Source organism: Perna viridis, chromosome 6 (assembly GCF_037379345.1).
Source record: "Perna viridis isolate PV_CMFRI_1.1 ecotype Kerala chromosome 6, ASM3737934v1, whole genome shotgun sequence".
Taxonomy (NCBI): Eukaryota; Metazoa; Mollusca; class Bivalvia; order Mytilida; family Mytilidae; genus Perna; species Perna viridis.
Window position 1 is genome coordinate 23,777,919 of NC_142450.1, and position 23,143 is coordinate 23,801,061.

The 23,143-nt window shown below is 31.3% G+C and overlaps 1 protein-coding gene across 14 annotated transcripts in view; it reads left to right on the forward strand.

Moving 5' to 3' along the window:
• Positions 1-380: 380 nt before the first annotated feature.
• LOC148614157 (syntaxin-binding protein 5-like) overlaps positions 381-23,143 on the forward strand; it is an 88,728-nt gene continuing 65,965 nt past the window's right edge. For all 14 annotated transcript variants that reach the window (XM_088588023.1, XM_088588027.1, XM_088588029.1 and 11 more), the window contains exons 1-4: positions 381-593; positions 701-798; positions 12,739-12,820; positions 13,845-13,945. In XM_088588023.1, coding sequence (XP_088444149.1) covers positions 459-593; positions 701-798; positions 12,739-12,820; positions 13,845-13,945 — 416 coding nt within the window. In that variant the 5' untranslated portion in view covers positions 381-458. The remainder of the gene's footprint in view (positions 594-700; positions 799-12,738; positions 12,821-13,844; positions 13,946-23,143) is intronic.

Here is a 23,143-nt window from a genome sequence, read left to right on the forward strand (position 1 = left end):
ACAACCTACAAAACCGATTAACTAAATCAAAGGCATTTTATTTACAAACATATGTTCCAAATGCAAGTAGTACGCAATCAAATTATTTGTTTACTTTATGCTCATGGAGGCTGACATCTTGTTTTTTGCAAAAATACCAATTTAAACTTATAAAACGAAAAGTTATACATGTTTTGCATAATCGTCATCCGATTGGAAATTTTATGTACTTTGATTTAAATTCTTATATAAAAAATATATTTTTAGATAAAAAAGATTACTTTTTTATATGATTTGACTCTATTTTGATAATAACTTAAATTCGTTTTGTATGTTATTGATTATTTTGTATTTACTGAATCCAATAATTAGAGCATAACTCGATAATCATCCGGGTTCCTGTCTGTCAAGTAATAATATTCAGGCAAGATGGAAGAACGTGTCAACGGGTCGCTTTATTGGGATAAAATCTTCTTGAAATGGCTAAGATGAACAAGAAGAAATTTAACATAAAGGGGGTGTTCGACGGCATTCGCTTTTCTGTCGGCGCTCAGCAGAAATCAGAGAGTGAGATTGAGGAGACACTGAGAACTGACCATTTTCAAGTGTGCAATGTAAGTCAATCTGCATCATATTTTGCATCTTATTCAGCTAAACTCGTTGATTGTGTTTCGGTTTATACATTTTTGCCAACTCATTTACTTTCTTTTTTGCTTTGCAGACTGTTCGACATGGATTTCCTTACCAACCTACAGCAGTGGCATTTGATCCTGTTCAGCATCTTCTTGCGATTGGTACAAAAACCGGTTGGCTGAGATTGTATCCTCTAACGGCTCTATGATTTTATGAATAATTTGTGAAATTATCATTGTGGAATACTAGGATGCAAGTTAAGTGTATCTAGGTTTTATTGAGTTAAACTATTTGACATGACAGGTAAGTGGCACTGTTCTGGGAGTATGGTTTCAAATCTGTTGTACATGTAGTAGGTTACTAATCAATACATAACATAGAGGCTCAATGCTTTTTTTGTAAATGTATGTTGTCGCAAGTTTGCATGCCAAAGTAAGAAACTTAGATTATGTACATATTGTACACAAACATGTAAGCATTGTGTACTGTGCTTGATGAATCATACATGTAGGAAGTAGTTATATAATGAACAATATAAAACCTGATGAATTAATATAAGACAGTCAGAATCTTGACACTTGTCTTGTTTTTTTTGGTGTGCAGTGTACATGTAAATGAAACTACATGCAATATTACATGTATCAGCAAAGGAAGGCTTTCTCCTAAGTTCTACAACATAAACATGTATGCTGTTAACATGTTTACAAATTTTGTAATTAAGATTTTACCTGCACAGGTCTAGAGTACATGTACACAGGATATGATGTTATTATTTTATGAACCTTATAAGGAAAATTCTACAATGTACAAATGTACTTGCCTGGATTGAAATCTAGGTTGTCCTTTAGTAAATGTATGTTAAAAAAATGAGAACAATTTAGTTGTCTTACGGGCAAGTATGGTATAATTTTTACTTGTCTAATTGGTAGTTTCACTTGTCCAAGGCAATTGGACAACCTTTAATGTAATTCCCTGGTACATGGTACAAGCACAGTATGAGAAACTCATTATCTGCTGAAATTTTATGATAATACAATGTATGTACATGTACATTGTAGATGCAGTGTACAAAAATGAACATGTACAATCTATACATATGCCAAAGCTTAATAGTACCAATCCCCATATTGGAATTGAGACAGGTTACAATTTGTCAACTTCCAAACAACATTTGCTACAATTTATGTACATGTGCATGTAAAAATCTTGCATGTACATTTATCTGCACATTTAAACTATGACAAGCATTTTAGATACTGTAGCAATTTTGAACTATGATGTACATGTACATGTAAGTATTTTTACAAAATATAACTGTAAAAGTTGCACCTGCCTGCTTATTGTTTTTACATCTTTCCAAAACTGGAAAGTTTTGTCATACCAACTTCTTTGCATTTTGGATATGCATTTTAAAATTTTTGTGTACATGTATTTGTATACAAAATGTACATTGAACATGCATGGTAATACAATTTTATTTTTTCAAACTTTTAACACCGTGCTTTGGTTGATACAATACTTTTCAAGTTACATGTAGATTACTGTAAACATACAAGTGTACAGTACAACACATTAATTGTACAAAAGTTATACATTTGTAAATTGCCATTTGCCTCAAAATTTGGAATGTTTTAGTTTCCTTCATCACTAGATCAGTATTCTCTATTAGAACACAATAAAAACTACATTGTAATTTGTACATGTACATGTAGATATTCATGTAATTCTTGATACTTGTACATATAAATGTACATGAACATTGGGTAGTTTAATCTCTGTGATGTAACTGACCTTACATAAGGAAATGTTGGTAGATAAATAACTTGTACATACAAGTATATATTTACTATTGAATATGCTTAAGTATACAATAAGGGTAAAAGTTAGAAAATACAAGCTCAGACCATACTTTTATTCAATATGATCAATTAGATTTTACCCAAAAGTTTGGTAACCCAGCTCAAAGTCAAGTAGCCATTGGCCACTGCTAATTTTTGTCCCTGTACATACATTTTGTACATGTTCATGTATACGTGTACTTATTATTACATAAAGCAAGAAAATAATCCTGTTTGTACATGTACATGTATAGTTACATATACATATCCATGTACATGTACCTTTACACACAGTACATATGCATGTGTTCTGTGATATTCAATCATTCAGTTCCTCAAACTAGGTTATTTTTTTTGTAACTATTAAGAGTCACATTAATTGTTTTATATTCACATATCAGTGCTATTATCACATTGGTCATAATGATTCATTATTATTTTATTTGTTTTATACTTTCAATGTTCAATAATCAATGTATACTACATGTACATGTAGATGCTTAATTTACGAATATTCATGTATGAGTTATTTGATTACTGCATGTACATGCATATTTATGTAGCCTATTACACATACACAAATCAAAATATTTGTGTTTATGAATCAAATATCATTAAATTACATGTACATGTACAATGTGTGATGTACACAAGGTAGCTGATTTCAGTTCTGGAAAACTTCTAATATGTTAATGTTATTGAATTCAAAATGGTACATGTAACTGTTAACAAGTTTGGTAACTTTAAGCTATTTCAATTATGTGCATTTTATAAGAAAATTTGTCATTCCCTTGGCATTCTACCCCAGACTTTTTATGAGCAACTCAGCAGGTGTTTCTCGAAAAGCAGAGGACACTTAACCTACTGGTGCATCTGGTCCATGCTCCCAGTTTTTATTGGAGTCCTAGTTGCTCATTTGCTCTTGTTACTTTGTATGTATAATTTTAGTTACTTTATGTTCTTTGTTGCGTTTGTCTATTTTTCAGGTCTGGTTTTTTTTTTGTCCCTGGAAAACAGTTTTTTTTATTTCAGCTAGAATCTTGGTTCCCTTGATTACTCTTCAAATATTATATATTAGCCCTAACTCTGTAGGGTAGAAGAGGTAATCTTAAATAACTTTTCAGTTACGAGATTATTTGAATTAACTCTGATATTCAATATCTATTTTTGATTCATCGAAAAACATGGCCACCATTACTAAAAATAGAACATAGTGGTCAGACAGTAGTTTTTCACAAGTATCTCCAAAACTGTTAGTTTCAGCTAAATTCTGAAATGGATAAAAGTGTTCAGCATGATGATATCTATCTCTGGTCAAATTTTGGTTTTAATCCGTTATGCCATGTTGAAGATATTGCCCTTTTTCAACGATTTTTGCTATTTTTAATGTATTTCTTTCAAAAATCTTCTCCTCTAACATTATTTGATCAGTTGGAACCAAACTTGGTACAAATGTTCCTTGGTGTATCCTGCATAGAACTGATGTGGGGATTTGTGATCTGTCAAAAAACATGGCAGCCATTACTAAAAATAGAACATACAGTGTAGGGGTCAGACAGTAGTTTTTCGCATATACATGTATCTCCAAATTAGTTAGGTTTAGCCAAATTCTTTCATAGCTGAAATGATCCTTATCATTAGGAGTACAAAAATCTTCAGGGATAAAAGTTGTCAGATGACTCCTTGAAAGGTTAAAAATGACTCCCTTTTTTTAAACAGTTTTCAGTCAATATTTTGAAAACTGTAACAGAGACTTTCAGTTGTTGAAACGATCCTTATGATAAGCCCTACCAAAGACTTCTTGAGTCAAAATTGTTGGACAACTTCTTGTTAAATTTATTGCCTTTGATAGGCAAAATTCAACCAGATGTGTGATTCAGGCTCCTGGGAGCCTTTGTTTGTTTTGCTTTCAGATTTTGAAGTATTTCAAAGAATTGATGTTTGCACTCTACTGTATCGAAAAAGTAAAAAAAAAAAGCAATAGAAGAATACAATGTTAAATTTTGTGGTCAATAAGGTTAACAAATTTGGAGCCCTCCAGAACTGATTATTACTTACTAAATTCTCCCACATACATGTACATGTATTGTAGGGTTTTGTTGAAGTATATCATATTTATGCAAGCTTATGCACTTTCGTTTTTATTCAGCTTTAAGTAGGATAAACTTTTTGATCCACATGCCCTAACTATATTTCGAAAAGCATTATATTTATATTTAGATATTCCTGGCCTGTATGCTGAATTTTTACAGTTGATCAAGGCCCATCAACATTTTACCAGCCTCTGGCTTTATGGCCACTGGGTTCTCTCGAGGACTAAAGTTAAAATGTTCTATTTGCAATATTTTTTGCAGTTTTCCTTTTGAAGTTAGTGTGATAATCTGATATTAAAAATGAAAGTAATAATGTTAAAATTCCCTGATCTTTTAATAAACAGACTAAGCTTTTCAATGGAAGCCTTACAATCAATGAAAGTTTTATCAATGAAATCAATATTATATTAAATAGATTTGTCACTTTCAAAAGTTCCTTGGTATCTTTTGAGTGTATAGTTAATCTTTTACTTCATAAGTCTCTTCAGGTACATTTGTATACAACAATGTATATTATTTTGTGTATATTTTATAGTAGTAAGGTGATGGTTAATTGCAGAAGAAATGTTATTTTAAAAAAAAAAACAAACAAATGCTGTGATAAGAATCATGCAGGCTTTTCAATAATACTAGTTAAATAGCAAAACTGTTTTGAGAGAAAATTATGAATTCATGTTTTGATAAGGTTGCCAGACTCTGAATTCTGTTGTTAGGGTACATTTTTTTCCACTCAGTTGGTTTACTAATGTGTACATGTGTGTTACTATAGTTACATTTTTTGTGTAAAATAATTTGAGCACATGTACAAATTTAATTGAGTCTAATTTATATCTAAATAGACACACATGTACATGTATATATACATTTGTATCTTGATTTTTTTCTAAAGTCAGTCTTAACTTATTCATACATTTACATGTGAGCAGAACTTAAGTACAAGAAAAAAGATGAAAACAAATTGTAGGAATTGTCAGTTTAGTAAAGAAGTATAAATTGTTACTGTGAATACTACATCATGGTTTGATACACAGGCAAAATTATTTCACATGATTTTCACACAAATTTCACATGATTTTCACACAAATTGAGCAAATAAACTAAGAGACAGAGTTCACATGAAATTTGGGTGAATGGAGCCTTAACGTGAAATTCACATGAAATGTTCACATGAAATTCGTGTTTAGTGAATTTCACATGAAAATCATGTCAATTTCATGTGAAGCTCGATTAACATGAATTTCACGTGAAAAATATTTGCCTGTGTATATTTGTTTGGTGGTCAACATAACTACTTCAGAGGTAAAACAGGTAGTCTTCAGATGGTAGTGACAGTTCTGGTCTTAGATCTTATGAAAAATAAGGCAAAATTTAGATAGCCTACAGGACTACCAAATCCTCTCCAAAATTAGGGTGGCACAGGACTACTGGACTGCTGTTATTTGTGGATCCCTGTGTATGTATTTGGTTTACATGATAGACATTGTCTATTGGGTCTATTCATTGCAATATTTAGACAAGATTTTTTTCTGCTTTTTAGCTGTTTCAAATCTGGATTTTCCCATTATAATTCCTCTTTTTACTGATTATTTACTTCCAATTTTGCTAATTTCCACTTTGTTTGTTGACCTAATTGTAAAAATCTGGTTTGAACATTACAAATTATCTGGTGCTTATCCCATTGAAATAACTTTTTTGCACCCTGTTCTGACTTTCTTCCAGACTTATAAAGGTCATTAGTGGAATCTATCTTGCTCTAACAAATGTAAAGTGATTTGAAGTAAAAGTTAATTGAAATGATATGATTGAACGAGTTGGTTACAAGCTGACCCCAATGTCAAATACACACTGTTTGTATCGATCTTTTTCTTTCCTCATAAGCTGAGTCATTGGATGTCTTTGAGAATGCTCCCTGTAGCTATTTCTTAATAGATCTTTATTAAAGAGGCTGAGAACAGACGTTTGTGGATTCATACATGCACCATCAATACTGGCTTAGCAATTTAAGAGGACCAATTTTGAATTTGCATAATATTCTAGTAAGCGTCATTATTTGATTAAATTGGATTTTTAGTGAAAAGGCAGTTGTAAAATGAATGTGGTTTGTGATAGTCCCTATCTATCTGATGTTTTTATTTTAGTTGGACCAAAGATTATGTGCTAGGGAATGTCTGATTGTTGAATTGTAAATATAAGTACATTGAACTTTTCAGTATTTAGGCTACCAACTTTCATGAGTTTACTAAACCATACCTGCTGATTCTTAACTAAGTATGAAATTTCAGTTTGAAACTTAATATTATTTTCATGTATTTGAAATCCATGAACAAAAATAACACAATCTTGACAAACTTGTGGATAAACTTTCAAAATTGAAACACAGAATTAAAGTACAATGTTTCTACAAATAGAGAACCAGTCTTATCTTTTACATGAAATCATGATATAGTATATTTAGTACTAATGAAAAAAAAAGTTTAGAACAGGAATATCTGACAAAAATACCAAAGCATGGATCATATAGAAGGACATTTTATACATATACAGGTAGATATCAGAATCCCAAGACATAGTAATGATGGCCAAGGTACATATACATGTAGATATCAGACATAGTAATGATGGCCAAGGAGTTTAAACAGGAAACATATAGTAGACACTCCACATACATAATGTACACAACAACAGAATAAATTAAAATTATATATTAAAACTGGAGATAAGAAAGACTTGACAACACACAAAAAACTTAAGCACATGTAAGCAATATAAAGGTATGAAGAAAATGTAGTAACGTCAGGTTGCCTTGAAGGGTAGGCAATTCTGGCTCTGTCAATGGCAAAATTTTAAGAGAGTAAAATTTAGTAATTGTCAAGTATGGCGGGTTGTCTGTATGGTAGGACATGAATTCTTCCTTAAGGTATGTTTTCTCATTTATAAGTATTGGTCAATCAAATTGTGATGATGACCATACTGAATACCTCTGTCATTTAAGCTTATTTGATGTATCCACTCTGTAAAAAATTAGTGTACAAGTCACATGAGCAACAGTGAGGGAGTAATTTTAAATAAATATATTCCTTAGGCTGAAGATGTTGCTACATTGCCTCTAAGAAAGCAAAAGATTACTATTTGAAAGTAAAAACATTGACATGAATAAATTGCTATAAAGTTTGACTCCAATTGCTAGACTCTAACTGTATTTATTTCATATACAATGGTCTGACAATTTGTAGGTCTATAAATAGAGAGTTTAAGAGTCATTTTTCAGTCAAAGATTAGAATACTAGTACATGTATGTGATAAATTTATATGAAATAAACTATTCTGTAACTGTGAAGGAAACAGTCTTTTAAAGACTTTTTATATATGATTTACAGATTCGGATGTACATGTACCATTTATACATGTATGTACTGTGATCACTGTCAGAAAAAAATTAATTTTGCAGAGAATAACATTGTCAGACCAGTAAGATTCAAGCTATGACAAAAATGTACACTGTACATGTAAATTTCAGTAGATAAGTTACATATTGTTATTTTCGAATGCAAAAACTGAAATCAGCTTGTCAAATGAAAAGTTCACTGCAAAAAGGAAATTGTGCATTTTGTTATTCTGGAGAACAGAGCACATGTAATTGTATGTTTGCTATTTTATGCTTTATTTTCATTTTGGTGACTCCAAATGTCCGTGAGTGTCACATCTACAATTATGGGTCGAACAGAGTCATCTCAGCCTGTTTTATCTTTGTACTTTAAATATACATCAGTAGAACATAATCAGACTACCCATTATACACGAGACATTCCTTTACATCAAGAGTCTTTTCTGGTACCTTTTGCCCAAGCAATTAACAGTTACATTATGATCTTGTAGTTATGTGTAAGTGCTGTAGTAGCTTGCCCGGGGTCTGCCTCACCACTTTCCATTATCTTGTCAAATATCGGTAAAATTGACAGTCTCACTCCATTGATTTCTGGCCGACATTTTCATTTAAGTCAATTACGTAGGGTGCTCTTTGGTAAATTTCATTTGTATAATGGTCTTCTCAATACATTTTAAGGAAATTTGAATTGGCACCATACTGTAAAGAATCATCTGTATGTAAATATATGTGGCCATCTTATGTGATTTAATTTCTGTTACAATCTTGACAGGACTGCTTTGATGACTTCTGACAGAATTTGGTTTAACTATAGTACAATGTACATGTACATGTACATTTGTGTCAGGAATGGGGTAATCAGAATCTGTTACTGTAACTGTATGTAATTTCTAAGTAATTGACACGTCTGTAATTTCGTGTTTGAAAAGTAGTCATTTTGTAAGTACTTGAAGTGTGTCTTTAGTTTCTTAACTTATGAGGTACATTTGTAGATCTAGGGTAAGGGTCATAACTCTTGAAATCAGTGATATGTTTGTATCACCAAAGCCTATCAAACTTTCATTTGATTGACGTAAAATGTTGAATACAAACATTCCAAAGATTTGTAAGAGTTTGTCCCTTACCCTAGGTCTATCTCTAATAATATAATTAATGAACAAAAAATCTATACTTGAGTGCTCCTTAGTTTTGTGCAAGGTATACAAATTGTACAAAACTTGTCAGTTTCTTACATGTAGGTTGTGCAGAATGTACATGTTTATGTTGCTATGTTGCCATTTCCATACATGTTTATACTGCCCGGTCCTTTTATGATATTATTTTTTTAAATTCATGTTTGATGAGCTATGGTACATGTGTGTACGTACACATATTCTTATGAACACTTCTGGCAGATAACTTTTGCAGTCTGTTTGAAAATGTCCATACAGATTCCACAAAATATTTACTTTCGGCTTATCTACAAAATGTAAGTACTTAATGCACCACCTCAGTATCCTACAATTAGAAATGTCATATGTTTTGTCTATGTGACTTTTTGCCTCAAAATTGCTAGATTTTTCCCCTACTTAAATAATTGCCATACAGTACTCACTTGAGTTTTATGTCCATTCTCATTAAATATATAAGGTTGTATCCATAGCATTAAAGTCACTTGTATTGCAAGATTGTCACACAACTTCAAAAGTATACATTGATTTTTTTGGGTTTTTTATCCTTCTGGATCAAAATACCTTACATTGCATGTTGCCAGTCCATTGCTGGAACTTCCCTATTATTTCCGAACACTACAAAAAAATATAGTCCAAATGTAAATCCTTTTATATCATTCAATACCTTTTTTATAACAAGTAAATATATATATTCAGCTCAATAATATTCTATTATTTCTGCAAATAAAATGAAGAACTAGTCTTCATATCAACTGAAGATTTGAGGGACTCCTTTTGGGCCTTGAAAGATATATGGTAATAAATTTGCATTCAGGGAATTTAATTCTTGCAGTAATTTGCCTAGAAGTGTGAAATGTGTGAAGATTGTTCCACTAAACACACTTATCAGTCAAATTGTCCATCCTATCATTAATATATACAGGAGGTGAAGAGCAATGATTTTATCCAAGTAAAATTGGTGGGAAAATTGATGGTGATAAAAGCTTCTGGTTATCAAGGGAATTATTTTCTAAGTCTAAAATTTTTTTTTGGGTATAAGTAAAGTGAATGATAATTACTCTGTTAATATAGTTTTTAAATGTAAGTGTACATTAAATTTTTGAGAGGTTTAAAAATTTGTGGAAAAAGTTGGAATGGAACCAAGTTTGTAAATGGGTGTGAGGTTGGATCTGTAGTATGGATTGACATTCAGTTCATAAATATCAGGTGAAAAAAGCAGTTCTTATAATATGTAAAATGCACATGTATGACCACAGTTTATTTTACATCAAGTAATCTTTGAAATTTTGTTCATGCTACAATTTCACAAGAATCAAGAACCTCCAGTGCTAACAGCACTTTGATTTATACATTACATTTAGGTATTTTATTGTAATATTTCACAAAAAAATGTAGCAAACCCACTGAAAGTCTGAACATTTGTATTGTATCACTTTTGTTTTGTTTTATAAAGTTGTAGTACTGATGGTTTGTATACATACAAATGTACATGTACAATGTAAGCAATATCTGATGGTGTGTATACATGTACATTTGTAACACTGATGCTGTGCTGACAAACTTTACATGTGTAGGATTGTGTACATATAGCACTGGGACTCAGTATAGATTTGTTGTACTTTTGGTCGGTATACATTTAAAACACTAAGGGTCAGTAATACACTATATGTTTGCAGCACTGATGATCTGTAGTACTTTAGATTACATACTGAGCATCTGTAGCAGTTAGGGTCAGTGCACATTTTGTACCACTACTATGTCTGCACTAATTGGTAGAGATCAGGGTTGATGCAGTTTAGTAACACTGATATTGCTGTGAAGTTCTAAACCTATATTTACCCCAGCCAGTCTTTGTTCATTTGTAACATTGATGATGTCTGAATACATTCAGGGGTTCAGATTTTTTTTTGAAGACTGAAAGGTTCTTGATTTGTTTTTGCATCCAAAATGAAAAGTCAACAAGAATAATGTGATGAGTCCTCAATAACAGCAATAGTAAAACATATTAGGTCCAGGCCTACAAAGTTTGTAGGTTAATGAAATTTCGGCGGTTCTGCTTCTGAATCTGAAGGTCCTGACATTTGAAGCACTATGTAAGGATGATTATACACAATTGTTGCAGTAAGGCTGATATTGGTTCATTTGTGGCAGTCAGACCAAAGGTCTTTATTATATATGTTGGCAGTTTTAAGTGACATCACATTTTTCTCATATTTCAAATATTAATTGTTAATTCCATTATACAGGGAGCTATATAAAAAATAAAAAAACATTGATAAAAAAAATGAATTAAATTTTTTCTTGTCATTGATAGTTTTGGTTGAATTAATGAATTAATGATTAAGATAAATCGTTTCTCATTGATCCAATATGAAATATAACAATACTTATGCAATTTGTAGGCAGAAACAATGCGAGATGTGGTAGTGATTGTGAAAATTATATTGGATTTGTACCAGAACGGCATTTTAAGTCAGCAATTATCAAGTCCCTTGTGATGTATCATCAACACTGTTCTAAGGCTGAAAATTCTCTCATACTGATAGACACTGCAAGTTGATCCATGCGCTAAATTGTGATCCCTAAAATGGAGAAATTCTAAACCAGGCTGAGACAAATGGGTTGTCAGCTCTGCTTCTGTAATTAGATAAATAGGTGAAAAAATGGGAGAAAGTTTATCGGGTTTGTTCATGATGCAGTAAAATGTATTTACTCTACCGAGAATTGGATGCACTTTTACTCTAGATATAAGTCATTTTTGGTATTTCAAGTATCAGGGGAAGATAAAAGTATGCTATTTTAGGTCATTGACATAAATAAGTCACCTGGTTCCTGGTTGATATGAAGATAGAGTATATGTACCAGTAGTCGAAGTATTTTTTATTACATTTTCAACATTTGATATGTGGACAGGGCTACCTTTAATTTCAGCAATTGCTTTTTGACTGTGTGTCAAGACTGAAATGTGTCTACTTCTCCTGCTTCTCTAAATCATAGGACATATAAGATTTTAAGGATGGTAGACTATGGTCTTATAAGCAACAAAGATTTCTGTTTTCACATTCATATTGTACTCTAAATTAAATCATATTATCATTGGTTATCAGCTGGAAGTTTTTCACACAATGTTTACCAATTTAATCTGATTAAAATTAGACCTATCAATTGTTCCATTCAGTCACTGCATGTACATTGTAGGATCTGACAACACTCTACTTTCTGCTCAGATGACCTTTTCAGAATCCTCAGGTAAATTGTTTTCGGAATCATGACAGATGAATTCTGATTGGCTGATCAGAAGGTTCATCTGAAAAGAAAGTAGACTGCTATGGTTGTTAGCAACTTAGTACTGTGAAGTATAACTTCTTTAGAATCAACATTAACAGTTTCTCTTTCTTATTTTTAGATTGCTATCAAAATGTTTATAATTCCATTAAAAACATGGATATACGTTTTTTGTATAATAAGGCAATGCATCATTTGAACTTAATCAAATCATAAAGTTATCTTCGTAGGTAAAAGTAGTTTTACACTTTTGAGTTTTTGGATCTACAGATGATTAACATATTAATATACTGTATGCTTGTATTTTGAATTGTTCAGATTATATATTGTAAATTTCCTTAACTATAACTAAGATTGGGTAGACCTGGGGTTGATATTAGCTGTTGCCATGACAATGAAGTAGCTGTCACACAGATTGTCTTTCTTGGAAATGAGGTATGTTGTGCATATTAAACCACAAGTCATATGAAGCCTGGATTACCTTTTTATACATATTAATCAGGTGTCGAAATAAGCACTACACAGCAAGGAAATTTTATGACAGGCATATCATTGTCAAACAAATCTCCCTGGCTTAACTACCCAATTTTTGATATATTTTCTGTTCAACATATCGTAAGGAAAAGATAAAAAAATAAATCAGAGTAGTTCTGTTTTGGTAAACTTTGCCCATTTCATGAGTAAGGCAAAGTTTCTAATTTTTGGCCCTGTTGAATGCAATAAAACTAGGAGTCAATTGAACTGTAAACCAATACAGTGCATAAACTACTGGGACTATTGGTTAAAACATTTAAAAACAATACATGTGTTTCCTTTCTCTTTGTTAAAATAGGGACAAGTTAGCTTACAATTACATTGATGAAACAGCACAAAATAAAAACTGAAATTTAATACAAGGTTAGGGTATATGTCAGTTTATGGTATGTAGTATTTGAATAAAAATTTTTTTTAGAAAACGACAGGACAATTGTTAATATGATACTTTTAAGATTTTTATTTGTTTACTTTCCTAGATATAATATGTCACATGATCCAGTAGTAAGTTATATGGACAGCCTCGCTTTCAAATTAAGAATGTGATGTCATAATGTTTTCAGTTTTCTTCCAAACAAATGTTCCAGAGTAAAATATATATTAAGAGTATAATATAGTAAATAGTTCATGTTACTTTGGGTCAAATTGCAATATACATGTATAGATTGGTTGGTCACTCAAAAAAAATTCAATGGACCTCTGTTATGCTTCTGTCCATATAAGTTTTTGGAGCCAGTCGGCATCATGAATCATTTGCCAAGTGGTGAACTACCATTATAAAATAAACCTGCATAAAAATTCAAATGATGAGCAGTAGTAATGTATGATGAAGTTAATTGAGTGCTTTTCACTATTTTTGCTTGAAAGTAGATTTTTTCACATGTTTTAAATGTGGTATTTTATTACTAAAGATGTTTCTTTTCAGGGTGCTTTGATTACTGTGTGTTCAGATGATAGTCTCCATCTATGGAATTTCAGACAGAAACATCCAGAAATAGTTCATTCATTAAAGTTTCAGAGGGAAAGGTAGGTGCTATGGTAACCTCTACTGAAGTGAGTCTGGAACTGGTTCATTTCTATTTTGTCACCAGTCTGTCTGTAAATCAACTTATCTTTGATTTTCTTTGAAATATGACTTTGTACATTGTACTTTTGTATTTTGACTACCTACTTTTTGCCTAGCTCATACCCAGTCTGATAAAGTCCAAGATGGCTGCCAAGGCCTCCAAATTCCCAGCCTTCTACATCTGTGCTTTAGTCTGGTACTTAAAAAAGTATGGAAAATCCTGACTTATTTTGTGTGTGATTTATTTAAGATTTTTTCCATGAGCAAGAAAAAATGTGAAAATAAATTGCCGTGAAGGAGCCTTTATTATGGAATAGATGTTTGACCAATTACAAGTTACAAAAATAACTAACAACAAAATTGAATTGAAATCCTGAAATTTGCCCAAATAAAATTTTGTAAGTTGGTTGATAGAACATGTACCAGTATATCTTATTTTCAAATATGTAAATAGATTTTCAAATATTTTTCTCACATTCTTTAATTCAACATTAAAAAGTTAGTCATATGATGTACATCTTACATTAAGCATTGCCCATTAATGTAAATGTACATGTTACATACTTAACTCTGATTAAATACATTTATTGAAAATTCCTAAATTTGTAGAATGCTTCAGGGGATCTAAGATCTTAAGCACCCTGCTTGCATAATCCTGTAAAAAAAATTTAATGTACTTGTGTCTGTAAAATATTATGCAACAGATTTAATGGTTTAAAGTTAGATAATTTGATAATCTTGGTTGTATTATTCCAAGTCAGCCAGCGATGTTATGGACGTACTCCATGGCATCGAGCAGGTTTTTATTTCTGAAACGTTTGTACTTTAATCACGATTTGTCAAGTCTTTAGCAGAAAAAAATTCTGTCACAGGTCTCTGCATGAGTTTCAGAGATTCTAGGAAAAGTCCTTTGATGTATAATTAATACTAAAAGTTACCATGAATCATTGTGGAAAAAAAACTTCCCAATTTGACGGATTTTGTTGGTTTTTATAAAGGTTTTCTCTGCCATGCATTAATAGGCTTATAATGAAAGGTTAGATTTAAATTAATGATTCCAGAAATTTTAACAAGTAAGAGAGTGTTAGGAATAGGTGATGTTTAGACATTATTTTATTTTTCTTCCTCTGATCTTTGCAGTAACTGACACATATAACGCTTTCATTGCATCTAAAAAGAAAAAAAAATAGGGATTCTGAAGAAGCAAACTAGGGATAAAATACGTCTACATAAAACCATTTGTACATGTCAGAAATCTAAAAAGAGCACATTGAAATGTGGTGCACAAACTCCTCTTAAATCTTGCATTAATTTCTAGTGTTCTGAATTTGGTTTCATAAAAAAAACCCAAAAAACCTCAAATTGAGAATCTCTTCAAATCCTTCAGTTTTCTTTTATATCAAGCAATATGATTGGTTGAAATTTTACTTGAGGAAGAATTTGAGAAAAATATCATTTTGGATTTTACATGAAGTTGGGTCCAAGAATGGTGAGTTGTTCCTGTCCCTTGCAAAACACCAGCTGTTGGAGGTCATATCAGGTAAAAAAGGGGGAATGCTCAAGGTGTTGTGTTGGAGAACATTGTGGGTATGATTCATTTTTATAGTGTTATGCATGAATCAGATTAACTGTGTGAAACCACATGCTGTGGTAGAAATGTTGATGGTATGAATTATGAAATATTTTCTTGTAAAATGGTAACTCCTGTATGGTATTATAGACACAGTTGGTAAAGATCAGGATAAGGTGTGAAAGGCCATGACCTTTTAGCAGCATACTTCTGAAGTATCTTGTCTTTTAACTAGTATTAGTCATAAAGTTTTGTCTTCTACTTCTTTTTTTCTGAAAGAATTCATGAAGAAGTAAGTCTGATAATGCTGTTTTATGTTTGTCTGAAAAACAGAAGCAAATTTGATTACAAGTTGATGCATGAAACATATAGCATTAAAACATATACCACTGCTTCCTTTTAAAGCGAAATGAAGGGAACCAGGATTAAAACAGTAATCAAAATAATATAATCCAGAGATAACAACAGATACACACAGCAAAGAACACGAAATAACAAAAAAAAAAAAAACATTATACAGTTATCATGAATAGATGTATTTTACATACAAGGTACATGTGATCAGTTTGACAAGTTATCCACCCTATGAAAGTTGGTTTTATGTCTGATTCTGATTTTAAGTTTTCACTTTTAAGTAGCACTCCAGCGAAGGATCATGCAAAATGTGATTCATGGGTAAAAAGCCTACATATTTTTATTTTTGATATTTTGTCTGAAATGTCATTGTAAACAGTAATTAATATTTGGTTTTTCATATAATCAGTGCTCTTACCAGATAAAAATAATATAGAATGCACTGAAGATTTCAAAATTAAGGGAAATAACTCTGTAAATGGTGCTCAAATACAATAAAATCTACTGGATTTTCAATGTGGATTATCTCCTAAGTGCAGGCAGATTTGAATGAATGATTACATATTTCATAGTATAGACCCATAAAACAACTTAATTACAAAAATAAGAATATATAGCCTTTTTGGATGTGTATCACATTTTTCAGATTTTGCATGATTCTTACAAAGACAGCTACTTGATTTCATTATTCATGTTCCTGATTCTTATGAAAACTTGTACATAACTTCAGCTTATCTGATTCTCAGTTATACTAACATGAACGATTATGTTCACAACATTCATTTATTCATCTTAAGGATTAATAGAATTTCTAATAAACATGCTAGTTGCATCCCCATATTACATTTTAAATGTCCATATTTGATGATAGAAGTTTAAAATAAAATAAATATCTTTCATTTCTAAATAAGTTTATGTATGAGATCCTTTGAATGCTTCAAAGTACTTGAGAAGTTCATATAATTTTGTGGCGATTTAAATCCTATTACAATAATGAGAATATTTAATGCCATTTCGATGAGTTTTATCTTAAATATAGATGTAAACGCAAGTATTAAAATCAGATTTGTAAAGTTAATTAGATTTACTTTGCTATTGATTACAGATATACATATTACATGTAATTCAGATGCATGCTTCAACAATTTTTTAAATGATGTGTCAGGCAATGTGAAAAAAAAAACATTTTTTTTACTAACATGCTCTAAAAAACTAGGGTTGATAGGATGGTAAACTGTTCATTTTTTCACAGGTTTTTGCCTGGTTTGTATTGGAGACACTTTCAGACTTAAAAATTTTATGGCAAGCACAAAAAATTAGAGTTGCAAGGGTTAGCAGAAACACAGGTATTTTTTTAGGCTTCATTCCCTGTCTCAAGGTCATTTACCAATGGTGACCTCTGAATGGGTTATTGAACTTTGAACTGTACCAAAATTAAAAATTTTAATTAAATTAGCATCATTTAAATTTATCAAATAAAGACAGAGTAGTCCACATTCATTTAGTTTTGAAGGTTATTTGATTATTGTTTTTTGTATTTTGTATGTACATGTAAGTGTTGTCAGAATAAATCACTTTAAATTGTTGGTCAACCTGAGCCATTTAAACTAGAGTTTGGTTAAAAGCAGAATGAATTCACTGTAGTCAACATTTCAAGAAAAGTCTTAAATATGAGGGAATACAGTATTAGGTGATATACAACATGTATTGTGTTTAAAATCTGCAAAGTCTATATATTTATAAACATTCAATTTTTGTCTAACACTTATTAGGTTTTGGTGTGTTTTGAACTTTTTCTTTAAAAATAAAATGAAAGATAAAGCAAATGAAGTCATAGAACAGACACCAACATACTAAGACTTCAAGAGCTATAACTAAGTGCATAAAAAAGTCAAATTGCTATTGAATTTTGTGCATCACAAAATAATACTTATTAAGTATATGATTCAGCACTCAGCAGTCAATTCGACAATGAACTAGTGGGGGGGATTTACATGTATTGGAATCACCTTGTCATTCTGTCGGTCCAAAATCTGTCACATTATCTTGGTTCCCAATGGATAGATTGATTTCAAATTTGGAGTGAGGCTTTATTTAGATGGGACGTACACTGTACATGTAAGTGATTTTGGGTGCTCTTTGATATCTACTTCCTGTTTTACAGAACTTTGCCATTTTTTCACTATTTGAACTGATAGAGAACAAATTTCATCACAAACATCTCAGCTCCCATTGGATGGATTGATTTTAAATATGGTATGCGACTTTATAGTTGTTGTTTGTTTGTTGGGGTTTAACGTCCGAGCAGCAATATACTTTATAGTTGTAAGCAGTTTTGGTTTTTGTCCAGTATAATCTTCCTGTTTTACCAAGTACATGAGTTGAGAAAACTTCAGTCAACAAATGCACCACAAAATACTTAATTATAATGCAACTGAGTGTAGTTTTACATGTTTGATCAGATTGTGAAACATCCTACATGATATAAATGGTGTTTTTCTGCCTGGAGTCAGGTTGATTTATTGTAAAATCAGTTTGTTGCTGTAAAAGAGAGATATCAGATGAGTTTGTCGGAAAATTTAATGATCTGTACAACTGTGTAGTTTTCCCAACTGTTGTTCAGTAGTATTTTGTCGTAATTATGGATGATCATATTAGTATATGACGTTGAAATAGATTTATAAGATACACAGCCTCCTTTTGATGGAAACAGCCATAGAAAATTCACTTGCCCTGATCCTGTAAATTGAAACATTTTAGTTGTACTTGAAATATTCAATGTATTTATCATAATTACAAAATGAATTCCAGTGGGATACTACTGTCATTTTCAGTGGAGTTTACTTTAGAAATTCTCAAATCTGCACCGAGTGATAACATTGTATGGAGGAAATAAAGGTTGCTACCATGATACGTTAAAAGAGGCATTTATTGGTCTGACTGAAGTGACAGTGAAGATGACAACTTCGTAATATGTTTTCCTTTTTTTAAAGAGTAATTAAGGGAACCAAGGTTATAGCGGTAATCAAAAGAATGTAATCCAGGGACAAAGACCAGACATGGAAAACAGACATACACAACAAAGAACATAAAGTAACTAAAATCATACATACAAAGTAACAAAAGCATATTAGCAACTCGGACTCCACTAAAAACTGGGAGCATGGACCAGGTGCACTGGAAATGGTTTTCAGTCTTTCCAAAGGTTCATCAGACTGTCAGATATCACCGGTAAAAATGTGACAGGACCGGTAAAAAAATCTGGTATTAGTCATTCTTGATTCAGGTCAAAATTACCGGTAAAACTTGGTTGGGTCCAGAAAATAGTATGTCATCACAGGACCAAATGTCCTGAAAAAAAAAGAACCTTTGGAAAGACTGGGTTTTACCATTAAAATTTGTCAATCTCTTCTTTCCTTGTCCTCTTTTTAGAGTTGTGCACGTACATCTAGTTCAGCCAGTTCAGTATCTCAGAAACTAGGAGGAGAATTTTCATTACTTTTAGGTCAAATGTTTGTCTTGAGGGACGGATTTTTCTTATTGTTTTCAATTTTTTCAAGAAAGAGTTACTTGGCTTTACAAAAAGTGAATCTTAGAACATGAAAGTACTAGTACATGTAAGTATTTTTTTTAGTGTTTCAAATAAGCTATAATTCAAACAGTTTACCTACATGTACATGTATACATTAAATTGAATAATGTAAGGAAAAAGTACCAGAATTTACTCAAGTTGACTAATCTACTTACTGGTGTTAAGTGAAAAAATTTTTCTTATTGAGGAAAAAAATAAATTCATTATTCATTATAACAAACGTATGCCCTTTTCTGTACATCTTTTTACTTTACCCACTGTTTCTTTAATGAGGTAGTAAGTGACAAAAATGTTGGTGGGCTTGTATGACATTTATATAATGATGGAATAAAGTATTCGAGGAAATACACTGGCTTTACTCCTACATATGATTTCCACTGGATTTTATGATTATGAAGTTGTCATTGGATTTGGAGGGCGTACTTTGATTGATTACAGCATGAATGGTATATTCTATCTGCCAAAAAATAGAGATGAACAAGATAGATTTCTTTTGGTGTACTACAATCAGGCATAAAATTTATGGAAAATGTTTCATGGTGCCTTTGATTTGTGCTGAATTAGGAAAGAGCAATGTTAAGTGGTGTGTTTGATCAAGTGCACAAAAATAGAAAATGTGTTTACTGGTGCGTTTGATTGGTGTCTTGTAATGATGTAAGCAGATGGTCCCTATTTGATTAGCAGATCAAGACTAGTTATTAAAATTGTCTGAAAACAACTGCTATATCTAATTATTGATTCTGTAATAATATTTTATTTGGACAACAATAATCAAATTAATGTAAGGTCATTAATTAATGTAAAAGTATTGATAAATACCAGTAATTCATGTGTCAGTGAAAAGCTATAAACAGTATTAACTATTGTTGTGAAGGATTCCTGTACGGTTGCTACCTGGCATACAAATAATTTGATATTGAAGTCCTTTAAGATGCATTCGTTAGCAAATTAAACAGGATTTCACTCCAATTTGAAATAAAAAAATGTGAATTGACATTTGGAAATGCTGCAATGCTATGCATTAGATTCAGATTAACACAGACGTGATTTTTTTCTGCTTTAAAATGGAAATAAGATTTTTTTTAAAATCTGGATATTACCGTATGTTTATTTCCGATTTCGTTAATTTCAGATTAATCTGATGATGCTACTTTTAATTCCGTAAAATTCGTAATCTATTAACCTCGTTTTTTTTTTTTCACATCAACCAATGCACATATGTGTATTTCAGATATTGCATGTTAAGATTAATAGTGACATACATGGACATTGTTTTAGTACTATACATGTACATGTAAATGTATTTGGTTTGTACTCTTTCATTGAAATTATCCCTCTGTAAGGATTGCTTTAATTTTTTTCTCTATTTAGTCAGTGCATTATTGACTTTCAAAAATGTGAGCTGTGGCAATCATCTAGAGTAGAATAAATACTTGTAGTTAAGATATGGCATTAAGACAATTAGTTTTTCCCTTGAATTTTATAAGTCTTAGAAAATTAAAAAATGATGAATTGAAATATTTTAATGAATGTGTAATCACCCTCCTTACAATTCAGTTTCAGTATCCAAACTTAAATCATCATGACATCACAGTCACATAAAAATGGTATGATGGACAAAATTTTTTATCCAGTCAGAAAGTGTGATACATCTGAAATTAAATTACAGGCTATCAAATCAGTCTTGTAAAATCCCTTGAATCAAATAAACTGAAACTGAGCTAGAAGTGCCTCCTACACTTAATACTACAGCTGTCACTTGGGAAATATGGACATATTTTAAGGGTTAGTTAGAGCCTATACAAAGGGTTATACTCTACCCTTTGAATATGTAATTAAACAGTTTGTTCATTTACTGAAAGATCAGCTTTATTGACAATCAATACACTGCCTTTTTTGTTAGCTCAGTTTTTGTTCTCCTTTCTAAGAGACAATACAATGTATTGAACTTCTAAGTATAGTTTGCAGATTTGATGGCAAGGTGTTACTCTCATGTTTTGATTTTTGTCTTGTTACGATTTGATAGAATTCACATACATAAAAACTGATTATTTCCCATTGCTTAAGTTAACTGTTTTCTTTAAATTGTGACTGTATATGCCTTGCGAATCATTTTTTTCTACTTCACAGTGTTTCATTTGGTCTGTTAAACATCACTGAGCATGTGGTCAAGGTTACATGTACATTTGTATGTGTGGATTTTAAACCACACATTATTTTCTATTAATCATTTTAATGTTCTGATGGATTCTCAGTTGTAATGGGTCATCAGCTTTATTTTATTAATCTACAACTATTAGTGGACCATTTACATTTACTAAACAGATATTTAATAAATCCCACTGGCACTGAGAGCAAAGGCTACCTATATACATAGACTTCACTTAACTGAAATCTTCACATACTATTGCATACTTAGGCCATACTACATGTACTACATTTAAAAGAAATGGACACTTCCATCATCTCTCTCCATTTTCAGAAAGATTCTGCTTTTCAGAAGTCTCACTTAGCACTACCTAAATGCCAAATTTGGTAATGCGTAGAAATTTCATAAGGAGCTCGCATGTTAGAAAATTATTGTGTCTGGTATTGAACAACTCAGTTCATTCCTGGTAGAAATGATATCATCATGAAATTTTAATTGCCCCTTTTCATGTCAGTGTAATTCTAGACATCCTGGAGTTGTACTGTTTTTTTTTTTTTCTCCATCTTTCTGATATGGCAAAGAATATCAGACTTCAGTTTATAGGTTCAGTGGATTGTAAATCATTGGTACAAAATGAAGTAGCGCAGTATCATTTGCACGTTTTCATTTGCACTAATGGAAACCGCAGATTTGATTGCAAGTGCTAGTTTTATCATATAGTTACTGCATTTAGAAATTTGAAATGTATAATTCAAGAGATACACGTTTGCATGTAAAATGCTTTGCAGCATTGGAATCTTTTCTGCTTTAATGTGTTTTCAGCACTTAACATATGATTAGTAACAGTGTTTTTTGCAATACATGTATAAAAGGTACATGTATTACAAATGCTAAAAGTTGGTTTCTTCATCAAATTTAGAAATTTTAATTTATCTGTGGTAGACTTCTAACCAAAATAGTATTATCTAATCTAGACATTTATGAAGCTATTAAGCTTAGATGTTTTTTTAGTGACGTACCATAACTTATTTATGCTTGTAAAAAATTCTGTTTTCTTTAGTTGCAAAGGATGATATTGGTAAGCTTTTAAGGGAATGGGTTCTGTGTACACACTTTCCCAAATGCTCATGATTGATTAACTTAAGAAATTACTGGAATGAAATTAGTTCTCAATTACTTGTTAAAAGTCCCAAGACTTGTTTTACCTTTGCAAGTATTTCTATCCCCTAGCCAACTTAAAAATTAGAAGTTAGTAATGTTGTATTTTAAAAAAAACATTTAGACATAATTACAGTAGATTTTAAGCAAGCATGGTACTTACATTATACATGTACATTATTGTTAGTCCTTAAACAAAACAGAAAATTTTGAAACCTGATTTTCAAGGTCATTGTAATATTTTTTGTACAGCATAGGGATGTCATGATTCTTAGTTTCCTTGTTTAAATTCTATAGTGTTAAAACCTTGACTACCACTGGTACCATATGCTTCA